Here is a 16,623-nt window from a genome sequence, read left to right as displayed (position 1 = left end):
GCAGCAGCCTGTAAAGTGTTATGTTTACTGAGTGTATTGTTTTGGTCCTGCACTGTGCATCTCTTATTGACTTAGCTTGGCCACACATGCACCTGTTACATATCAGTACAGATATGTGTAAACTATACAGTGTATTGACAGCCATTTATTGTGGTAGTAGCACTCAATGAGTAACAAATTCAGGGATTTTAGAGAAGTACATTTTATTTCAATGAAATGTAACATACTGTTCCATTTATTATAGTATGTGCTTTGGATGTGGCCTAATGTACAGAGGTGCGCAATTGCAAACCTTGCTGTGTGTGTCAGTGGCGACCCGTCATTCAGGGCAGGTGTTTTTTGTGTGCCTATTTTGCATGTTATTTTGGCTTTGATACGTGTCAGTTTGCAAACAATGTAAAAAAAAAAAAATACTAAAAACTTACAAAAGTTAATGAAGCTGCATACAAACATGGTGTTTTTTGTTTTCTTGAGTTAGGCAGCTCCAATATGCAGGTGTTTCAGCCTAGCCCAGTGCTTTCTGTGGTGGTGGGGCAGCCAGTGGAAAATACAGAGCGTAGGGGTTGGTAATGTTCTCTAGTTGCACCGTGATTGACTCAGTGTTCTGTCACTCATGGGGACACTACGTCGCTGCAAAATCTACAGGGAGAGCTCGAAAATTCAAGCCCCTTGGGTGATGCTGTAGATTTACATTAGAAGTGCCAATCTAAGAAGGCTCAAGGTCATTGGCCACAGATGAAATGACGTAAAATCCCATATCTACCGTAGCTTTGATTGTACTGATCATGTCAACATCATACTTTCAAAGTCTTAACTAGCAAGCTAGACAAGCAGTCATCATCATGAATCAAGTCAACAATCTACTGGAAAATCCTTTCAATCCTTGTCATATGAAGAGAAATTATAGACAAAACTTGTCGGTGCTCATCGGCCATTGGACATAAACATTACACAAGTTGGAAATTGCAAATTCAACAATGAGTGGTTTGAAAGAAATCAGTAGCTAACTGAAAGCTTTGCAAAGCAATCACTACTGTAGCCTGCCATTTGGTGGAGAGGGTGTGTGGTCAAAGTCTTTGTTTAAGGTTCTCTTTTCCAAGCTTAAAAGGATAAACATTCACATGCAAAACCATGGGCCAGAAAAAGTTGAATACATTGGCCATGCTGTCAATCCAGCATGACTTCTGCTGCATTGAAACAACTGGAAACTCGGAACTGGGAAATCTCAGACTTCAGTGAGTTCAAGACAACTGGGAACTCTGAAAAAAACATTTTGAATAGTCATCCGACTCGGAATTCCAAGTCTCCCGACTCGACTTCTTTCTAGAGCTCCAACCTGAAGATCACTGACGTCATGATTCAACCTTGTTTTTCTCTGAGTTCCCAGTTGTCTTGAAAGCACCATACATCCAGAGAATGCCAGACTTTGATGACAACGTTTGATGACAAGTGAGCACAGCTGCTGCATAAATTATGTAATATGCCAGGGAGATATACTGTAGCTAATTTAGCCTACTGTCCCAACTTGGATGTGCACATATAGCCTGTTTTGGAGAAATGTACTCATTGAATATTGCAAGAGTTTTTATTGTCTGCTTATATGCCCCCTTTATTTATCCTCCAGTTCTGACTTGGTGTACAGGGAGAATACTGTAAGAACAGCCCATGTCCTGAATTCTGTCGCTGTACATTTCAAAAGTGCTGAACTGAACTACGTCCGTTTTAGCTCGAAATTATGGATAGCCTCTTATCAGCTCATCATTCCCTTAACCATAGTTTGTACATCTCAATTGTTAGTGGAAACCACATTTGTTTAAGCAAGTCAGCCATATCAGCTATGTTTTTTTAAATGCAGTAAATGAGGCTGAATCAACTGTTTCGTTGCCAGACAAGGCTCCACTGATAGCTAGGTGTAGGGGTGGTAAGATGTTGGGATTGCTGTTGGGACAGCTTTATATAGGCCCTTACAGTTTGTGGGCATCGTTTGTCACCGTTATAGTGCAATTAATGTATTGTTTAGTGTTGGGTTGTGTTGTGTAGTGGCTTTGCTGGCATGCATCTAAAATATTTTTGGGGAATTTTCCCCACCAAGATTTACATGCTAAAATCTCCACTGGTGTGTGTGTGTTCATTGTAGAGAGCTCGAAGGAGCAGCATGTGAAAAGTGTCCCTCCCCCCTCCCATATATCCCCTCCACATACACATACACACACAGACTCATACACACACACATCCGCATACACACTGACACTGCCAACCTTTGTGTATGCCAGACAGCAGATGGCAACCATTATAGCACTGACAGGGCAGTCATCTGGCAGGCACCATGTTAGTCTCCCCCTGAACACACAGCACAGCACACCACTGAGTGGACAGGGCACTTTAGGCGGGAAAACCAATGTGTGTGTAAATGTATGCACTGGGTGTGTATGTGTATGTTTTGGAACCTGGCCTTTCTGCTGTAAATAGGTCCTAGTTTCCACTCTCCCTGTGTGTGTCTCTGCTGTGAGGTTAAACAGGCTCACATACGAACACAAGTACATGATATGCTAGTGGAGCCTACTGCCTGACTACACATTTTTGCCTACAAACAACAGATACATAATGAGGGGTCTGTGTGTGTTTATTAATATCATGAATAGGGCTTGGGGTGTCAAGGGGCCCTGGTTGAATGAGCAGGGAAGACAGAGTGTATGAGGGGTACAGACTCTGTTCACCCGGGGTGGGGCAGGCTCATTACTGTCCTGTATAGCATCTGTTGCTCCACAGGTGAGGATGGGAGAGAACCCCCCCCAGGTCCCATAAGAGTGGGGCCTCTGTCAGGTGAGGGAGGACCAGTGGGACACATAACAAAGGCACACTGTCACCCCTGGATATCAACCACATCCACAATAATCCTGATAGCAAGGCTGTGGTGGGCCTCCAGCATCAAACAATCTACGGGGCCTCCAGCATCAAACATCCTACGGGGCTTCCAGCATCAAACATCCTACGGGGCCTCCAGCATCAAACATCCTACGGGGCCTCCAGCATCAAACAACCTACGGGGCCTCCAGCATCAAACATCCTACGGGGCCTCCAGCATCAAACAACCTACGGGGCCTCCAGCATCAAACAACCTACGGGGCCTCCAGCATCAAACATCCTACGGGGCCTCCAGCATCAAACAACCTACGGGGCCTCCAGCATCAAACATCCTACGGGGCCTCCAGCATCAAACATCCTACGGGGCCTCCAGCATCAAACAACCTACGGGGCCTCCAGCATCAAACAACCTACGGGGCCTCCAGCATCAAACATCCTACGGGGCCTCCAGCATCAAACATCCTACGGGGCCTCCAGCATCAAACATCCTACGGGGCCTCCAGCATCAAACAACCTACGGGGCCTCCAGCATCAAACATCCTACGGGGCCTCCAGCATCAAACATCCTACGGGGCCTCCAGCATCAAACATTCTACATCACATACTAAGAAATTAGGAAGATTTGTGAGTGAACACCCAATTGTGAAGATCAAGATGTTGTTCTTACACCGTTTCTGCCTCCATCTGAACAACACAGGGGTTTAAACTGACCATACAACTGGTTACAGAATGGCTTATGGCTTTTCAAATGTCTACCTTGTTAACCAGCATTCACACAAGTTTTGTTTAAATATTTTTATTTATTTATTGAATATCCGAAACATACAATATACTTGCAGTGAAGCCGCTCAACAACTACATCATACCAGTCATCCAACAGATTCCCATTCAGAGTGACACACAGAAGCATCCAGGGTCAATGACCTGCTCAAGGGCACGTTGACAAGCATTCCCCCAAGTTAGCACTACTGCTTGATAGTGCCATTAGATTCAGTATCTAGCCATACATTCTTAGAAAAAAAGGTTCCAAAATGGTTCTTTGGCTGTCCCCATACGAGAACCCTTTTTGGTTCCAGGTAAAATCCTTTTGGGTTCCATGTGGAACCCTCTGTGGAAAGGGTTCTACATGGAACCCAAAAGAGTTCTACATGGAACCAAAAAGTGTTCTTCAAAGGGTTCTGTTTCTGTATGATGTGTTATATTAAAGAATAAAGACAGACACTAATGTCAAGTTCATAGTCATGTTCAAGTATTGTACACGTCCCTACATATGGGGTCAGGGGAACCGCCCAGACTACCTATCAACTAGACTCTGTAACATCATATTTTTCAATAGAAAGTGCAAAAATAACTGCACAACATTAAGTTCTTAACAGTCAAGTCATAACAAATGAAAATACATTACATTTTCTTTTTACTTCAGTCGTCGTCTTTCTCTCTTTTTTGTATTTTTATAACAGAGGACAAGTTAACACAGTCCCTTGCTTACAGAGTAAGCCTTTCCGGTGGCTTACATAGCCGACCCACGGTGAGTAAGTATGGGCTCTGGTGGGTAGGATTAGGACCACAAGCTGGAGAGCTTGGTGGGGTCCCCCTCAGTTGGCTCATGTCTCAATTTTGCGCCTCTTGCCGTTAGGCCTGGACTGTGATCCAGCTCATCTAGGTGAGTGTATGGTGTGTTCTGGTTTGTTGTCTGCTCTGCTATGCACAGATCCACCCGATTGCAACGATAGAGGGAGCCACCGACATCCACCAGGTAAGAACGTGGGTCAACTCGCTGTAGGCACGTGCCCAGCTACCAAAGTCATGTGTTGTCTCCTGGCAGCAGTTTCATCCTTATTGTTTTACCCACCGGTAGGTCTCGAGCAGTTCAGTCATAGAATACCTTAGCGAGCTGCTTTCTGTGGCACAGTTTGTCCGTGACGCCAACCGTGACACAGGGCTCAAGTACCTTGTTGGCTATGGGATGGTAGTCCTCAGACGTCTGGACAGAAGGCGTTGCGCTGGGCTGCTGTCCATGTTTTCGGTGGGTGTGTTCTTCCACTGTAAGATGGTTTTCCAGGTGTCATTGCTGTCACACACGGCCTTGGGGAACAGGTTTTTATCAGGGGTCGTTTCTGTCACACACGGCCTTGGGTAACAGGTTTTTATCAGGGGTCGTTGCTGTCACACACGGCCTTGGGGAACAGGTTTTTATCAGGGGTCGTTTCTGTCACGCAAGGCCTTGGGTAACAGGTTTTTATCAGGGGTCGTTGCTGTCACACACGGCCTTGGGTAACAGGTTTTTATCAGGGGTCGTTTCTGTCACACACGGCCTTGGGTAACAGGTTTTTATCAGGGGTTGTTGCTATCACGCAAGGCCTTGGGTAACAGGTTTTTATCAGGGGTCGTTTCTGTCACACACGGCCTTGGGTAACAGGTTTTTATCAGGGGTTGTTGCTATCACGCAAGGCCTTGGGTAACAGGTTTTTATCAGGGGTCGTTTCTGTCACACACGGCCTTGGGTAACAGGTTTTTATCAGGGGTTGTTGCTATCACGCAAGTCCTTGGGTAACAGGTTTTTATCAGGGGTCGTTGCTGTCACGCAAGGCCAAGGGTAACAGGTTTTTTGCAATCTTGACAGTTGACTGCCTTGCCATTTGCCTTTGGGTGCCTTGGACAGGAGGTCAAGTGGTCAAACTCCCATTCTGAGGCAAAACACTTGAACTGTGCAATGAACTCTGGGTCATTATCCGTGATGACCTTGTCAGGCTGACATTGCCTTGCAAATTGTGTCTTGCAGCGCTTTATGACCGTCTCTGCAGACAAGTCAGGGAGCAGTTCAATTTCCCAAAAGTCAGAGTAGTGATCAACGATGAGAAAATAGTCCTTTTGTCTGAGGCTGATTAAGTCCATGCTGGCGATCTGCCAGGCCCTTGTGGGCAGTTCGTGCGACATCATGGTTTCCTTTTGCTGTTCATGAGCGTACTCGTTGCATGTGGTACAGCTTCTGACAGTCTTTCATTTCTGCTTGCATGTTTGGCCAGTATAATGTTTCACGAGCCTGGCGGTAGCATGCGTCACCTCCAACGTGACTGGAGTGTATGAGCGACTGACTTCAGCGACTGTAAGGTGTTTGTCCAGCCCTGATCTGGGCTAGGCGGTGATCTGTGATGTTCAAGTAGTCTTCCTGATTGATCTGTTGAACCTTTTGTTGTTCCTGCTGTAGCGAACAGATGTCATGTCACTGACAGGCAATGCCTCTGCCTGTACATTGTGCTGTTGCCCTGCTCAGTGTGTCGCTGATGTACAGTACATCTCTGGTCCCAGCTTGTAGATGACCTACAGGCTATAGTTTTACAGAGTCAGGAGCATGCCTTGAAGCCTCTTGGGCGCGTTGAGGAGAGGTTTACTGAATATGGCAATGAGTGGTTTGTGGTCAGTTTCAGCGGTGAACAGCTCTTGACCATATAAGTAGTGATAGAAGACGATGCTGAGGCACTCTTTCTCAATTTGTGCATAGTTTTGTTTGGTGGGGGTGAGCGCTCTCGAGTCAAACACAATGGGCTGGCCTTCCTGAATAAGGCAGCATCCAAGTTCACTTTGGCTGGAGTCACTCTGGATTGTGACAGGTTTCTAGATTGTGACAGGTTTCGTAACATTGTAGTAACGCAACACTGGCATGGATGAAGCCAGAGATTTCATCTCCTGCACTGCGGCCTCGTGCTTGAATAGCCAGTGCCATGGTGTGTCTTTGTCCAACAGCCGGTGCAGAGGCTCACAGACTGCTGATAGGTGTGGCATGAACTTTGCAAGATAGTTTGCAAAGCCGATGAAACGCTGCACTCCTTTTGCATCAGACGGGTTTGGCATGTCGACGATCGCTTTGACTTTGTCTAGGTCCGGCTTCAGGCTTTTGGCTGAGAGAATGTGGCCATGGAAGTGGACGTCTTTCACCTTGAACTGCAGCTTCTTCAGGCCAAGACGAAGCTTAACTGATCGGCAGCGCTCCATCAGTGCCAGGAGCTTCACATCGTGGTCGCGTTCTGCTTCTTTGTCTGTTTCACCACAGCCTACGATCAGGACATCATCGGCGATGGGTTCAATGCCCAGCCAGTAACTCGTGCTGCTTGCGTTGGTATACCTCAGGCGCCTCGGAGACACCAAACGGGAGCTTGAGTCAGCGTTTCCGACCCCAGGGGGTCCAGAAGGTAATCATGAAGCTGCTTTCTTCATCCAGCTTACATTGCAGGAATGCATCTTGGGCATCCACCAAGGTGAAAATCCTGGCCTTGGGAAGCTTGTAGAGGACATCCTCCAGTGTCGGCATGATGTAGTGGGAGCGTTTCAGTGCTTGGATCAGATGTTTTGGGTCGATGCAGACTCTCAGCTTCTCTGGCTTTTTCACTACGACCATATTGCTGATCCAGTCAGTTGGTTCAGTCACAGATGTCATGTGGCCATCGGCCTCATACTTGTCCATCACAGCCATTTTCATTGCAATGGGCACATTGCGAGGAGCACACTGGACTGGAGTGACGCTCTCATCCAATTCAAAGTGTACCTCCCCAGGTACTCATTCAATGGGCACGTTGAATACATTGTCATATCTGCTGAGTAGTTGTACTTTGGACAGGGGTCCATGCTGGACATGCTCCACCATGTGCAGGTCATTTGGTACGGTGAACTGCAGCTTGTGTTTATGTCCACGACTAACACTTTCGGTCTCAAAGATGCCCATAGAGCTCATTAGCTCTCCTGAGTACAGCTTTAGTCTAGTATCGCTGGGCAAGAGACGTGTGTCAGGTGCCAGATATATTTTGTCTTTGTAGCTCATTACATTGTACGTAGCACCGGAATCCAGTTGACAATGTTGCAGCTTGTTGTGTAATCGTAGTGTCACAAACCATTTCTTACCTCTTGAGTGTACAGCCATCACTCACCCTTCTTTTGAGATATACTTTTGTAAAGTGATTATTAGTTCCACAAGCTCTGCGTGGTTTGCCGTAGGCAGGGCAGTGCTCTTTGCCTCTTGCATGAGCATTTCCACAGTATTTGCATGCTCTGGGGCAGTCTGTGTTCGCCGTTCGTGGTGAATTGCTCTGCCTCGATTGGTTTTGTCTGAATGTTTGCCTGGCAACAGCTGAACAGTATCAACGTCAGTGCGTGGGGTTTCCATTTCCATTGCTCTCATTCCCATGTCAGTGACTCTGCAGTGCGGCACATTTCAATAGCAGTAACTAATGTTAAGCCTTTCTCTCTTAGTAGACACCGGCGCGTGTCCTCGTTTGCAATCCCAAGTACTATTTTGTTACAAATCAGTTCATCTTTCAATCGCCCGTATTCACAAGTTTCAGATAGTACTGACTCAATATCTTCTTGTTTCCAGCTTAAAAAGAAAAAACGAATTCTCCAATGCATTCAGTATGGCGTTTGCATCACCCTGTTGTCATGCTGTGAGGGTGAGATTGTGCCTGTAGATGTGCTTGCTGCCCATTAAGCTCCTCAGAGTTGCCAAATTAGTATTCCAGTCCCCTGTGAGAACCATGGGTCTTGGTGGTGGAATGTTCGCTGCCATAGCGATGGAATAGGAGATGTCTTTGCCATCGAGGTAGGTAGTGATGCTAGCTAGCCAGCTAACAACGAGTTGATCACGGGTGTGACTAACGTTAGCAGTAAACAACGGCGTGTGTTCGCATATGGAACATAACTGCGCCTATACTGTGCTTAGCTACAAAAATAACACGTGTGGTTTTCGAGCCACTTCTGATACCATGTTTCTGTATGGTATGTTAGATAAAAGAATAAAGACAGACACAAATGTTCAATAGCCAACCTGTTACCCACAAATCCCTACATACGGGTCCGGGGAACAGCCCAGCTAGTCGATTACCTATCAACTACTCTGTAACAGGTTCTCCTATGGGGACATCCAAATAACCTTTTTAGGTTCAAGATATGTGTAGATTCACATATTAGGCAGGGAGATGGTCCCTGTTAGAATAGATCCTTACATGGCACAGATCCCAATTGATCAAAAGACACATCACTGGGCTGGTGGACGGGGCGTCTAAATCTGATATAGGTCAAGGTTAGGATTAGGATTAGAGAGTTTGACTTTTAGTCCTTCCAAAGGATACATTCTGTGTGGAGTCCAGCGAGAGAGCTGTTTTACCGTTGCCCGGGCAACCTTCACAATAATGATGCCATTTCCATTGGCATGAGTGTAAAGCATCGTTTGATGATTTTTATGAAAAATACATTCCTGGCTGATGTTGGGTTTCACACAAATTACAGTTGAACAATTTATAGTCAAAATAAAATATATCAATGATTGAGTGCATGTTGCTTTGGAATGTCGTAGTTGCTAAATAAAGAATACAGCATAATAAGGATGACAACATGGAACAGAAAAGCACAGGTAGACTCTTGGAACATTATTTGGCTAAAGTAAACACAGTTAGCTTTATAAAATATAGTCATAAATCTTATTCCTCTTTGATTATTAATAAAATACTTCCCCCCCTTTTTCAACCCCTCAATTTATGTCTTGCTTAATGTCACATCTTAATCACGGAAGCTTTATATACATGATTGATCTTTCTTGAACACTTTACAGAAGAGGCAGGGAAGTAGTTAACCTCACTCCAGCTCTTAAATGATGCAGCCAGAGGACCAACTGTAGACTAGCAACAGTGCTGTAACTATTGCAACCCTACCTGGCCCCATCAGGGCTGGGGATGAGGCTGGGGATTGGGGCTGGTATTGGGGTTGGGGATGTGGGTGGGAATTGGGGTTGGGGATGGGGCTGGGGATGGGGCTAGGGTTTGGGGCTAGGGTTGGGGCTGGGGCTGGGGCTGCCTGTTAGGGAGACAGATCCTGGACTTCAGTATCAGGATGGGGCCCTCTCTCTTCCCCTCGGTCTCCTCTGGCCCCCCTCCTGCTGCTGCTCTGCTGGCTCTGCGGAGAGCCTGGGTTGCGCTGGGGGACAACACGGACACAACAAACACAAAGGACTTGTTTATTACCGCTGACCCAAATTCCAGCGTTCCACACAGACAAGACAAGCACAGGGCTGTTCAGAGGGTTCGCTCAGAGTGTGTGTTTGTGTGCATTTGTATGTGTGTGATTGTGTGTGTGTGCAAGTTTTCACAGCTCAAGGAACAAGGTTCACCTCCACACACACGTAAGGTGGGGCCAAGTTACATGCCCACATACTGGGATAAGTCAAATGTATGATCTTAGATAATATCTGAAACAGCATCCAACAATTGTCTGCTTACATTTCCTAGCTCACTGTGGGCATTTCAGTCAGATTATACAGGCAGTTCTGTTTCACTGTTTGACATTATGAAACACAATACTTTTAGAGGGAAAGAGGGATCCCTCATCACCCCCCTGAACCTATGGCTGTGACTGTGCCCCCACTGTGTTGTGTGAGGGAACAGCAGTACAGTGAGAGGGAATTGATCAGAGGGAGATAGGGGTGGTGGTGGGGGGGTCTTAATCTCTGTGCTTTGTCAACTAATGAGGGATGAGAGAGGGGCCACCTGTTCTGGGCGGAGTGGAGTGGGAGTGGGAGGGGGTGGAAAAGGGTGAGGGGTGTGTGTGTGGGGGGAGCAGCTGCTGGGGTGTGTGTGTATGTGTTGTGTACACACACTTGTGGAGGGGGGTTTGATTGAGGATAGGATTGTGTGTGTGTATATGTGTATATCTGTGTGTGTTTTGGGCGCGATGTACTCACCCAGTAACACCTGCATACGTGGCCTGAGCTGAACCCCGTCTTGCTAAGCAGCAGACATCGTTAGCTGGCTCATCATCCTGAGAACACAAACAGAGGTGTGTCAGTGAACGGGTGGGATTACTGCTGTGACTCTTCTCTCCTGCTATCCCTCTGTCCTGTCACGAACCTCAGGTAGGCAGCTAAAGAGGCTATTCTAACCTGCCATACTGTTCTCTAAGTCAGCAGAGCTATTCTTTATAAATAGCAGGGGTGGACAATCTTATCTCTGCGAGCAATGCTAGGGCAGATTTTTGTCCCAGCCAAGTAAATAGAATATCTTGTTGCACACTCAGAGATGGAACGTTGCTTTTACCTAACATAACACAATTAAACAATAAGACCCGAGGGGGTGTGGTATATGACCAATATCCACGGCTAAGGGCTATTCATTCACACGACGCAACGTGGAGTGCCTGGACACAGCCCTTAGCCGTGGTATATTGGTCATATATCACAACCCCCTGAGGTGCCTTGTTGCTATTATAAACTGGTTACCAACGTAATTAGAGCAGTAAAATAAATGTTTTGTCATACCCATGGTATACGGTCTGATATACCACGGCTTTCAGCCAATCAGCATTCAGGGCTCGAACCCGCCAGTTTATAATTTCCACTAGCCACTAACCTGGTGGCTCAGATCCACGACATGCGAGGTGGGGACGTATCCCTGTTGTCCATTCTGCAACCGCCCAAACCACCGGGCCTCCTCATCTTTACACAGAACCAGGATGACCTCACCCCGGGTCAGCTTCAGTTCATCTGGGGCTTGTAGCTGCGCTTTACCACCATCTAGTGGATAGATCAGGAAATGCATCTTAAATAAATGCTCAGGTAACAAGACAGATATATAGTATCACAGGAGGTTGGTGGCACCTTAATTGGGGAGAACGGGCTCGTGTTAATGACTGGAGGGGAATAGTTGGAATGGTATCAAAAACATAAAACACATGGTTTCCAGGTGTCTGATGCCATTCCATTTTCTCCGTTCCGGCCATTATTATGAACCGTTCTCCCCTCAGTAGCCTCTTGCGACTTGTATGCATACACAGCAGTGTCCCAAGTTTCAGATCGCTGCAAGGCAAAATCCCAGGCTCGCATGGCTGTTTTTTTCTGTGTGTGTCTCTTCTTGATTGGTGTGTCCAGGTGTAACGTCCTGGCAAGGTTATTGTTGTGTCCAGGTGTAACGTCCTGGCAAGGTTATTGTTGTGTCCAGGTGTAACGTCCTGGCAAGGTTATTGTTGTGTCCAGGTGTAACGTCCTGGCCAGGTGAATGGAAAGCTGACCTGAGAAGGCCAGTTCAGTGTGCTGTGTTCAGTGTGCTGGGCTGCCTGTTTCTCTGGGGCCAAACGCCTGTTTTATATAACCACCAGCACAGCTAATCTGATTAGCAGGCCTACCTCCTTTAGACCTACTGTGTGTTTATAGGAAACATCTCTATTCTTGGTCATTAGGCCTACATGCAATGCATGAGACACAGACAGACAGGTAGACAGGCTCTCTGTTTATATCATCATATGACACTACTAAACAGGGTCAGTGTAGGAGTAGGCTTTATCTGTGTCCAGGAAACTGTTTCTTATCAATAACTTTACAGCATTTTGTAGAATTTTGGGGCAGACCTCTGCTGATTCCATCTGGCTCTTATTGCTTGACTTGACTGAGGCAGTCTTCTACTATAGCACATTCCTACTTTCAGCCACAATGTTGGATTCCAAAGCATTCCTATATAGGAGCATAGTGAAGGAGAGTTCTGTTCACCCCTCTGACCCAAAGTGTTGCACACACACCCCAGCTGTCATGTCTGTTATACACGTGCAGGGAAAAACCTGATACATAGATTTGTTTAGTTGCTTTCTGTGCTATTGCTCTGTCTGTGCGCTACGTGTTGCTTGTCCTATGTCGCTCTGCAAGGGCTCACTGCTCCTCATTTGTCTGTACTGGCATTGTTTTTAATAACCTGCCCAGGGACTGCAGTTGAAAATGAGCTGGCTGACTAAAACCATCACTTTTACTGAAACGTTGATTAATGTGCAGTCCCTGTAAAAATAAACTCAAACTCATGTGGCATTACAGTCTGTAGCTGGAGCACATGGAAGTTGTGAACTTCCTTGTATATAGCCTTGTAACTTTATCTTGGTACTTTTTTTAGTATTATCTATTTGCGTATTTACATACTTTTAACTGCATTGTTGGTAGAGCTCATCAGTAAGCATTTCACGGTAAAGTCTACACTTGTATTCGGCACATGTAACAAATAACATTTGATTTGCCATTGTGCTCAGTGAAAGTACAATGTACTTTCTGATAAATCACACAAAAAAACACCATCTTTATGAAGTTGATTTTAATTGTGTTGAAAAATATCAAACATAACTCTGTACCCAAAAGTTACACATTGCATTGAGAAATATACAACAAATTGTGGACACAAGGCAAATCAACACCATATACCATTTTTACACAATGTCATGGGTGATCTATTTACAATTTGCATGACGGGACAGAAGCCCCTCCCTCCTATTGCACCTGACCTGCATTAAGGGGAGACAGCTCAGGGACACATCACTCCCAGCAACATGACGACATGCAGGTGGGAAACATAATGAAGCAGGCAATTCATACTGTGCAGTCTAATACATCTCAGACAAGGCTCTTGTGATGTATGACATACAACGTTTCAAATGTTCCCCTTTAGCGTTTCCCAGCTCCTTTTTTACCTCCAGGTGGTCCTTGACCTTTACCCCCTGCTCTTCCTTTGGAACCTCCTCCTTTACCCTTTCCACTCCCACCCTTTCCCTTTCCAGAGAAATTACCACCCTTGCGTCCCTTCTTCCCCCCCTTCCTAAATTTCGCTGCAGACTCCTCTCGGTCATCCTCTCGCATTTGTTTGTTTACAGCTTTGTTGACGTCTAGACGAGGTTTCTTACTGTCCATCACTTTGAGCAGATCCAGCTGCCTCTGCTTTTCATTGGAAAAGTTACCGATGACAGGCTGGAATTTCCTCTTCTTCCCGGTGTTTCTGGGAGCTTTCTCCTTCGGTAGGCGGTCTTGGAATTTACCTGCGGACGCTGTGGATACCTTGGCCACATTGACAGCCCTAATCAGGTCAGTTGTGGATTGCTGCGCGGTCGGTGTGAGTCCAACACCTGGTACTTTGATCTTCTGTGCCCTGGCTATGTTCCTCAGGCGATGCAACTCGTTTTTTGCAACCTTCTCCTTCTTGGCTTTGTTCCGTTTGGCAAATTGGTCCTCGTTGGGGTCGGCTGTTTCGGGGACCTCAATCAGCCACTCTTTCGTGCCATCATTAACACGCTTGTAGCCCCAACGCCGCTTCCACTCTTTGGCAACATCGTCCCATACCAGGTTCGTTTTCTTCTTCTTTTGGATCCCCTTCAGTTTGGCGAATTCCTCCCATTTGGTTGGAGGCCTGGGCTTCGGTGGGGGCTTCTCTCTCGGCAGTGCAGTGGTCGGCTCGGGTAGTTTGACTACGATTACCTCCTCTACTCTCTCTGTGGGATGCTTCCATATCTCGTTGATCAGGAGCTGCGTGTTGTCACGAGCTAGCGAGCGCAGGAAATCGTCTTTCTTCTGTTCACGGAACTGTCGAATGTCAATACGGTTCTTGTCGTATGCGACCAGGTTTCCGATGTCAAACTCAAGGTCCAGTTCTTTTTGAACGGTGATACTTTTGAGTTTTTCAGCCTCATCTTGTTCAGCTTTAGCAAGCACGTCTTCTATACTGCACGCAGCCATTTTTGGAAGCATGTCCGACATACGTGTGTTTCATGTCACGTGAAAGGTCACTAATTTTATTTCCGGGTTAAAATGTCTCCATTCGAAAATGAATTCCTCATGTCCATGCGGTGGAGCCATTGTCTTACTTTTCTTGTTGCCATGATTAGAATTTATGATGTTTTTTTAAAATCCAGTCTCATTTGAACAAAGTTAATACTTTGTTCAGAGTCAGAGTACAGAGTCAATGTGTAGGTAGAGTTAAAGTGACTATGCATAGATAATAAACAGAGAGTAGCAGTAGCGTAAAAGGGAGGGGGGACAATGCAAGTGGTCTGGGTAGCCATTTGATTAGCTGTTCAGGAGTGATGTACTACCCTCTGTAGTGCCTTGCGGTCGGAGGCCGATAAGTTGCCATACCAGGCAGTCATGCAACCCTTCAGAATGCTCTCGATGGTGCAGCCGTAGAACCTTTTGAGGCTCTGAGGACCTATGCCAAATATTTTCAGACTGCGGAGGGGGAATAGACTTTGTCGATCCCTCTTCACGACTGTCTTGGTGTGTTCGGACCATGATAGTTTGTTGGTGATGTGGACACCAAGGAACATGAAACTCTCAACCTGCTACAGCCCTGTCGATGTTAATGGGATTGCATCATCTGTGGATTTGTTGGGGCGGTTTGCAAATTGGAATGGGTCTAGGATTTATGGGATAATGGTGTTGTGAGCCATGACCAGCCTTTCAAAGTACTTCACTTGTTGTTAGTAGCCTTAAGTCAAATTAAAATGAAAACTGTTTAAATTAAACCTTCTCAAATTAGCCTCCTTTCAACACTCATGTGCTGTCCTCAACAGCTGCTGCTCCATAGTGATGTAAGTTATGTCAATTACTTGAATATGGCTTATTGTGAGGTCAGTAAATCTGACAAATAGCTTCATTATGGGCAATGAAACATTGTTTTTTTATTAAAATCAATTATAGCAGTAGCAAGCTTACCTCTGGTCCTCCTCATCTTCGTGCTCTCCCTCTCAAACTGAACATCAGTAGGCCTAGCCCGCACGCACAGATATTATTTCTTTACAAACAAAACATTATTTTCAGATGAAGCCTTTGACTCGCCACCTGAAGTGCCACCATATACAGGACAGTCATTGGTTAGGCAGAACAAAAAGGGTTTACATCAGCAAGAGCAGGGTAGGCCAGGGCTCATGATTGGGAACTCCTATCCATTGCAGTGTGTAATGCAGTGTTGCCTAGTTTTATATACACCATCCCAGCAGTGCAAACACTCGGGAAGGAAGTACTTTTTCTTAGAAATACAACTTTGCCCTGTCCGTCTCCGAGCATGCTCTTCGTATAGCCTATAGTATAGGCTATGGATTATTTGATTGAGACCACACTAGGCACACTTGATATAGCACACCCAGCAGAGAGTCAGGGACGAGGGGCAGCATCAGGCACACATCCAGATACTATCATAAGCAACTCATTCTCAAATAGGACATTTAATTGATTACAAATTACATGACCCTCCCCTGGACAAAAAAATTAATAATACTAAACCCTCCCCCTGACTGAAATTGAAAAAGCTTGACCCTCCCCCATTTTCATCCGGGTAACAATTGTATATATTTCAACTGCTCCTTAAGTCTACTACTACAGCACATTTATACTGACATTCAGCCACAATGTTGGATTCCAAAGCACTTCTTTACATGAAGAGCATAGTGATGGAGAGTTCTGTTCACCCCTTCCTCCCCGCCTCCAAGTATTGAACACACCCCATCCGCCATGCACGTGCATGGGGAAACCTAATACATACTGTCTGATCGATCGATATTCAGGAACAATAGCAGGCCTTCAGAGACAGATGTTTTTTCTATACATCGGCAGGACAGAAGGGTGGTGTCGGGGAAGCTCAGGGGAGATGGTGTGCGTCTCTTTGTTAACAACAGCTGGTGTGCGTCTCTTTGTTAACAACAGCTGGTGTGCGTCTCTTTGTTAACAACAGATGGTGTGCGTCTCTTTGTTAACAACAGCTGGTGTGCGTCTCTTTGTTAACAACAGCTGGTGTGCGATCTCTCATATTAATAAGGAAGTCTTAAGGTTCTGTTCGCCTGAGTTAGAATACCTCATGATAAGCTGTAGACCATACTATTTACAAAGAGAGTTTCCATCTATATTTTTTATAGCTGTCTATTTACCACATTAAATCAATGCTGGCACTAAGACTGCACTCAATGAGCAAATTGTAACCATGAAAT

The 16,623-nt window shown here is 45.8% G+C and overlaps 1 protein-coding gene across 1 annotated transcript; it reads right to left on the bottom strand.

The window, feature by feature from the left end:
* Positions 1–12,956: 12,956 nt before the first annotated feature.
* On the bottom strand, positions 12,957–14,380 carry LOC120028036 (ribosome biogenesis regulatory protein homolog). Its single transcript, XM_038973174.1, has one exon. It carries the CDS (start codon positions 14,378–14,380, stop codon positions 13,319–13,321), a length of 1,062 nt encoding a protein of 353 aa, XP_038829102.1. The 3' UTR covers positions 12,957–13,318.
* Positions 14,381–16,623: the final 2,243 nt, after the last annotated feature.

This window comes from Salvelinus namaycush, chromosome 33, assembly GCF_016432855.1.
Source record: "Salvelinus namaycush isolate Seneca chromosome 33, SaNama_1.0, whole genome shotgun sequence".
Classification (NCBI taxonomy): Eukaryota; Metazoa; Chordata; class Actinopteri; order Salmoniformes; family Salmonidae; genus Salvelinus; species Salvelinus namaycush.
Note: the sequence above shows the minus strand (reverse complement) of the source record. Positions and strands in the feature narration are given on the sequence as shown.

Excerpts from the sequence above, each read along its gene's own strand:
- LOC120028036 (XM_038973174.1), bottom strand. The coding sequence starts at position 14,380 with ATGGCTGCGTGCAGTATAGAAGACGTGCTTGCTAAAGCTGAACAAGAT.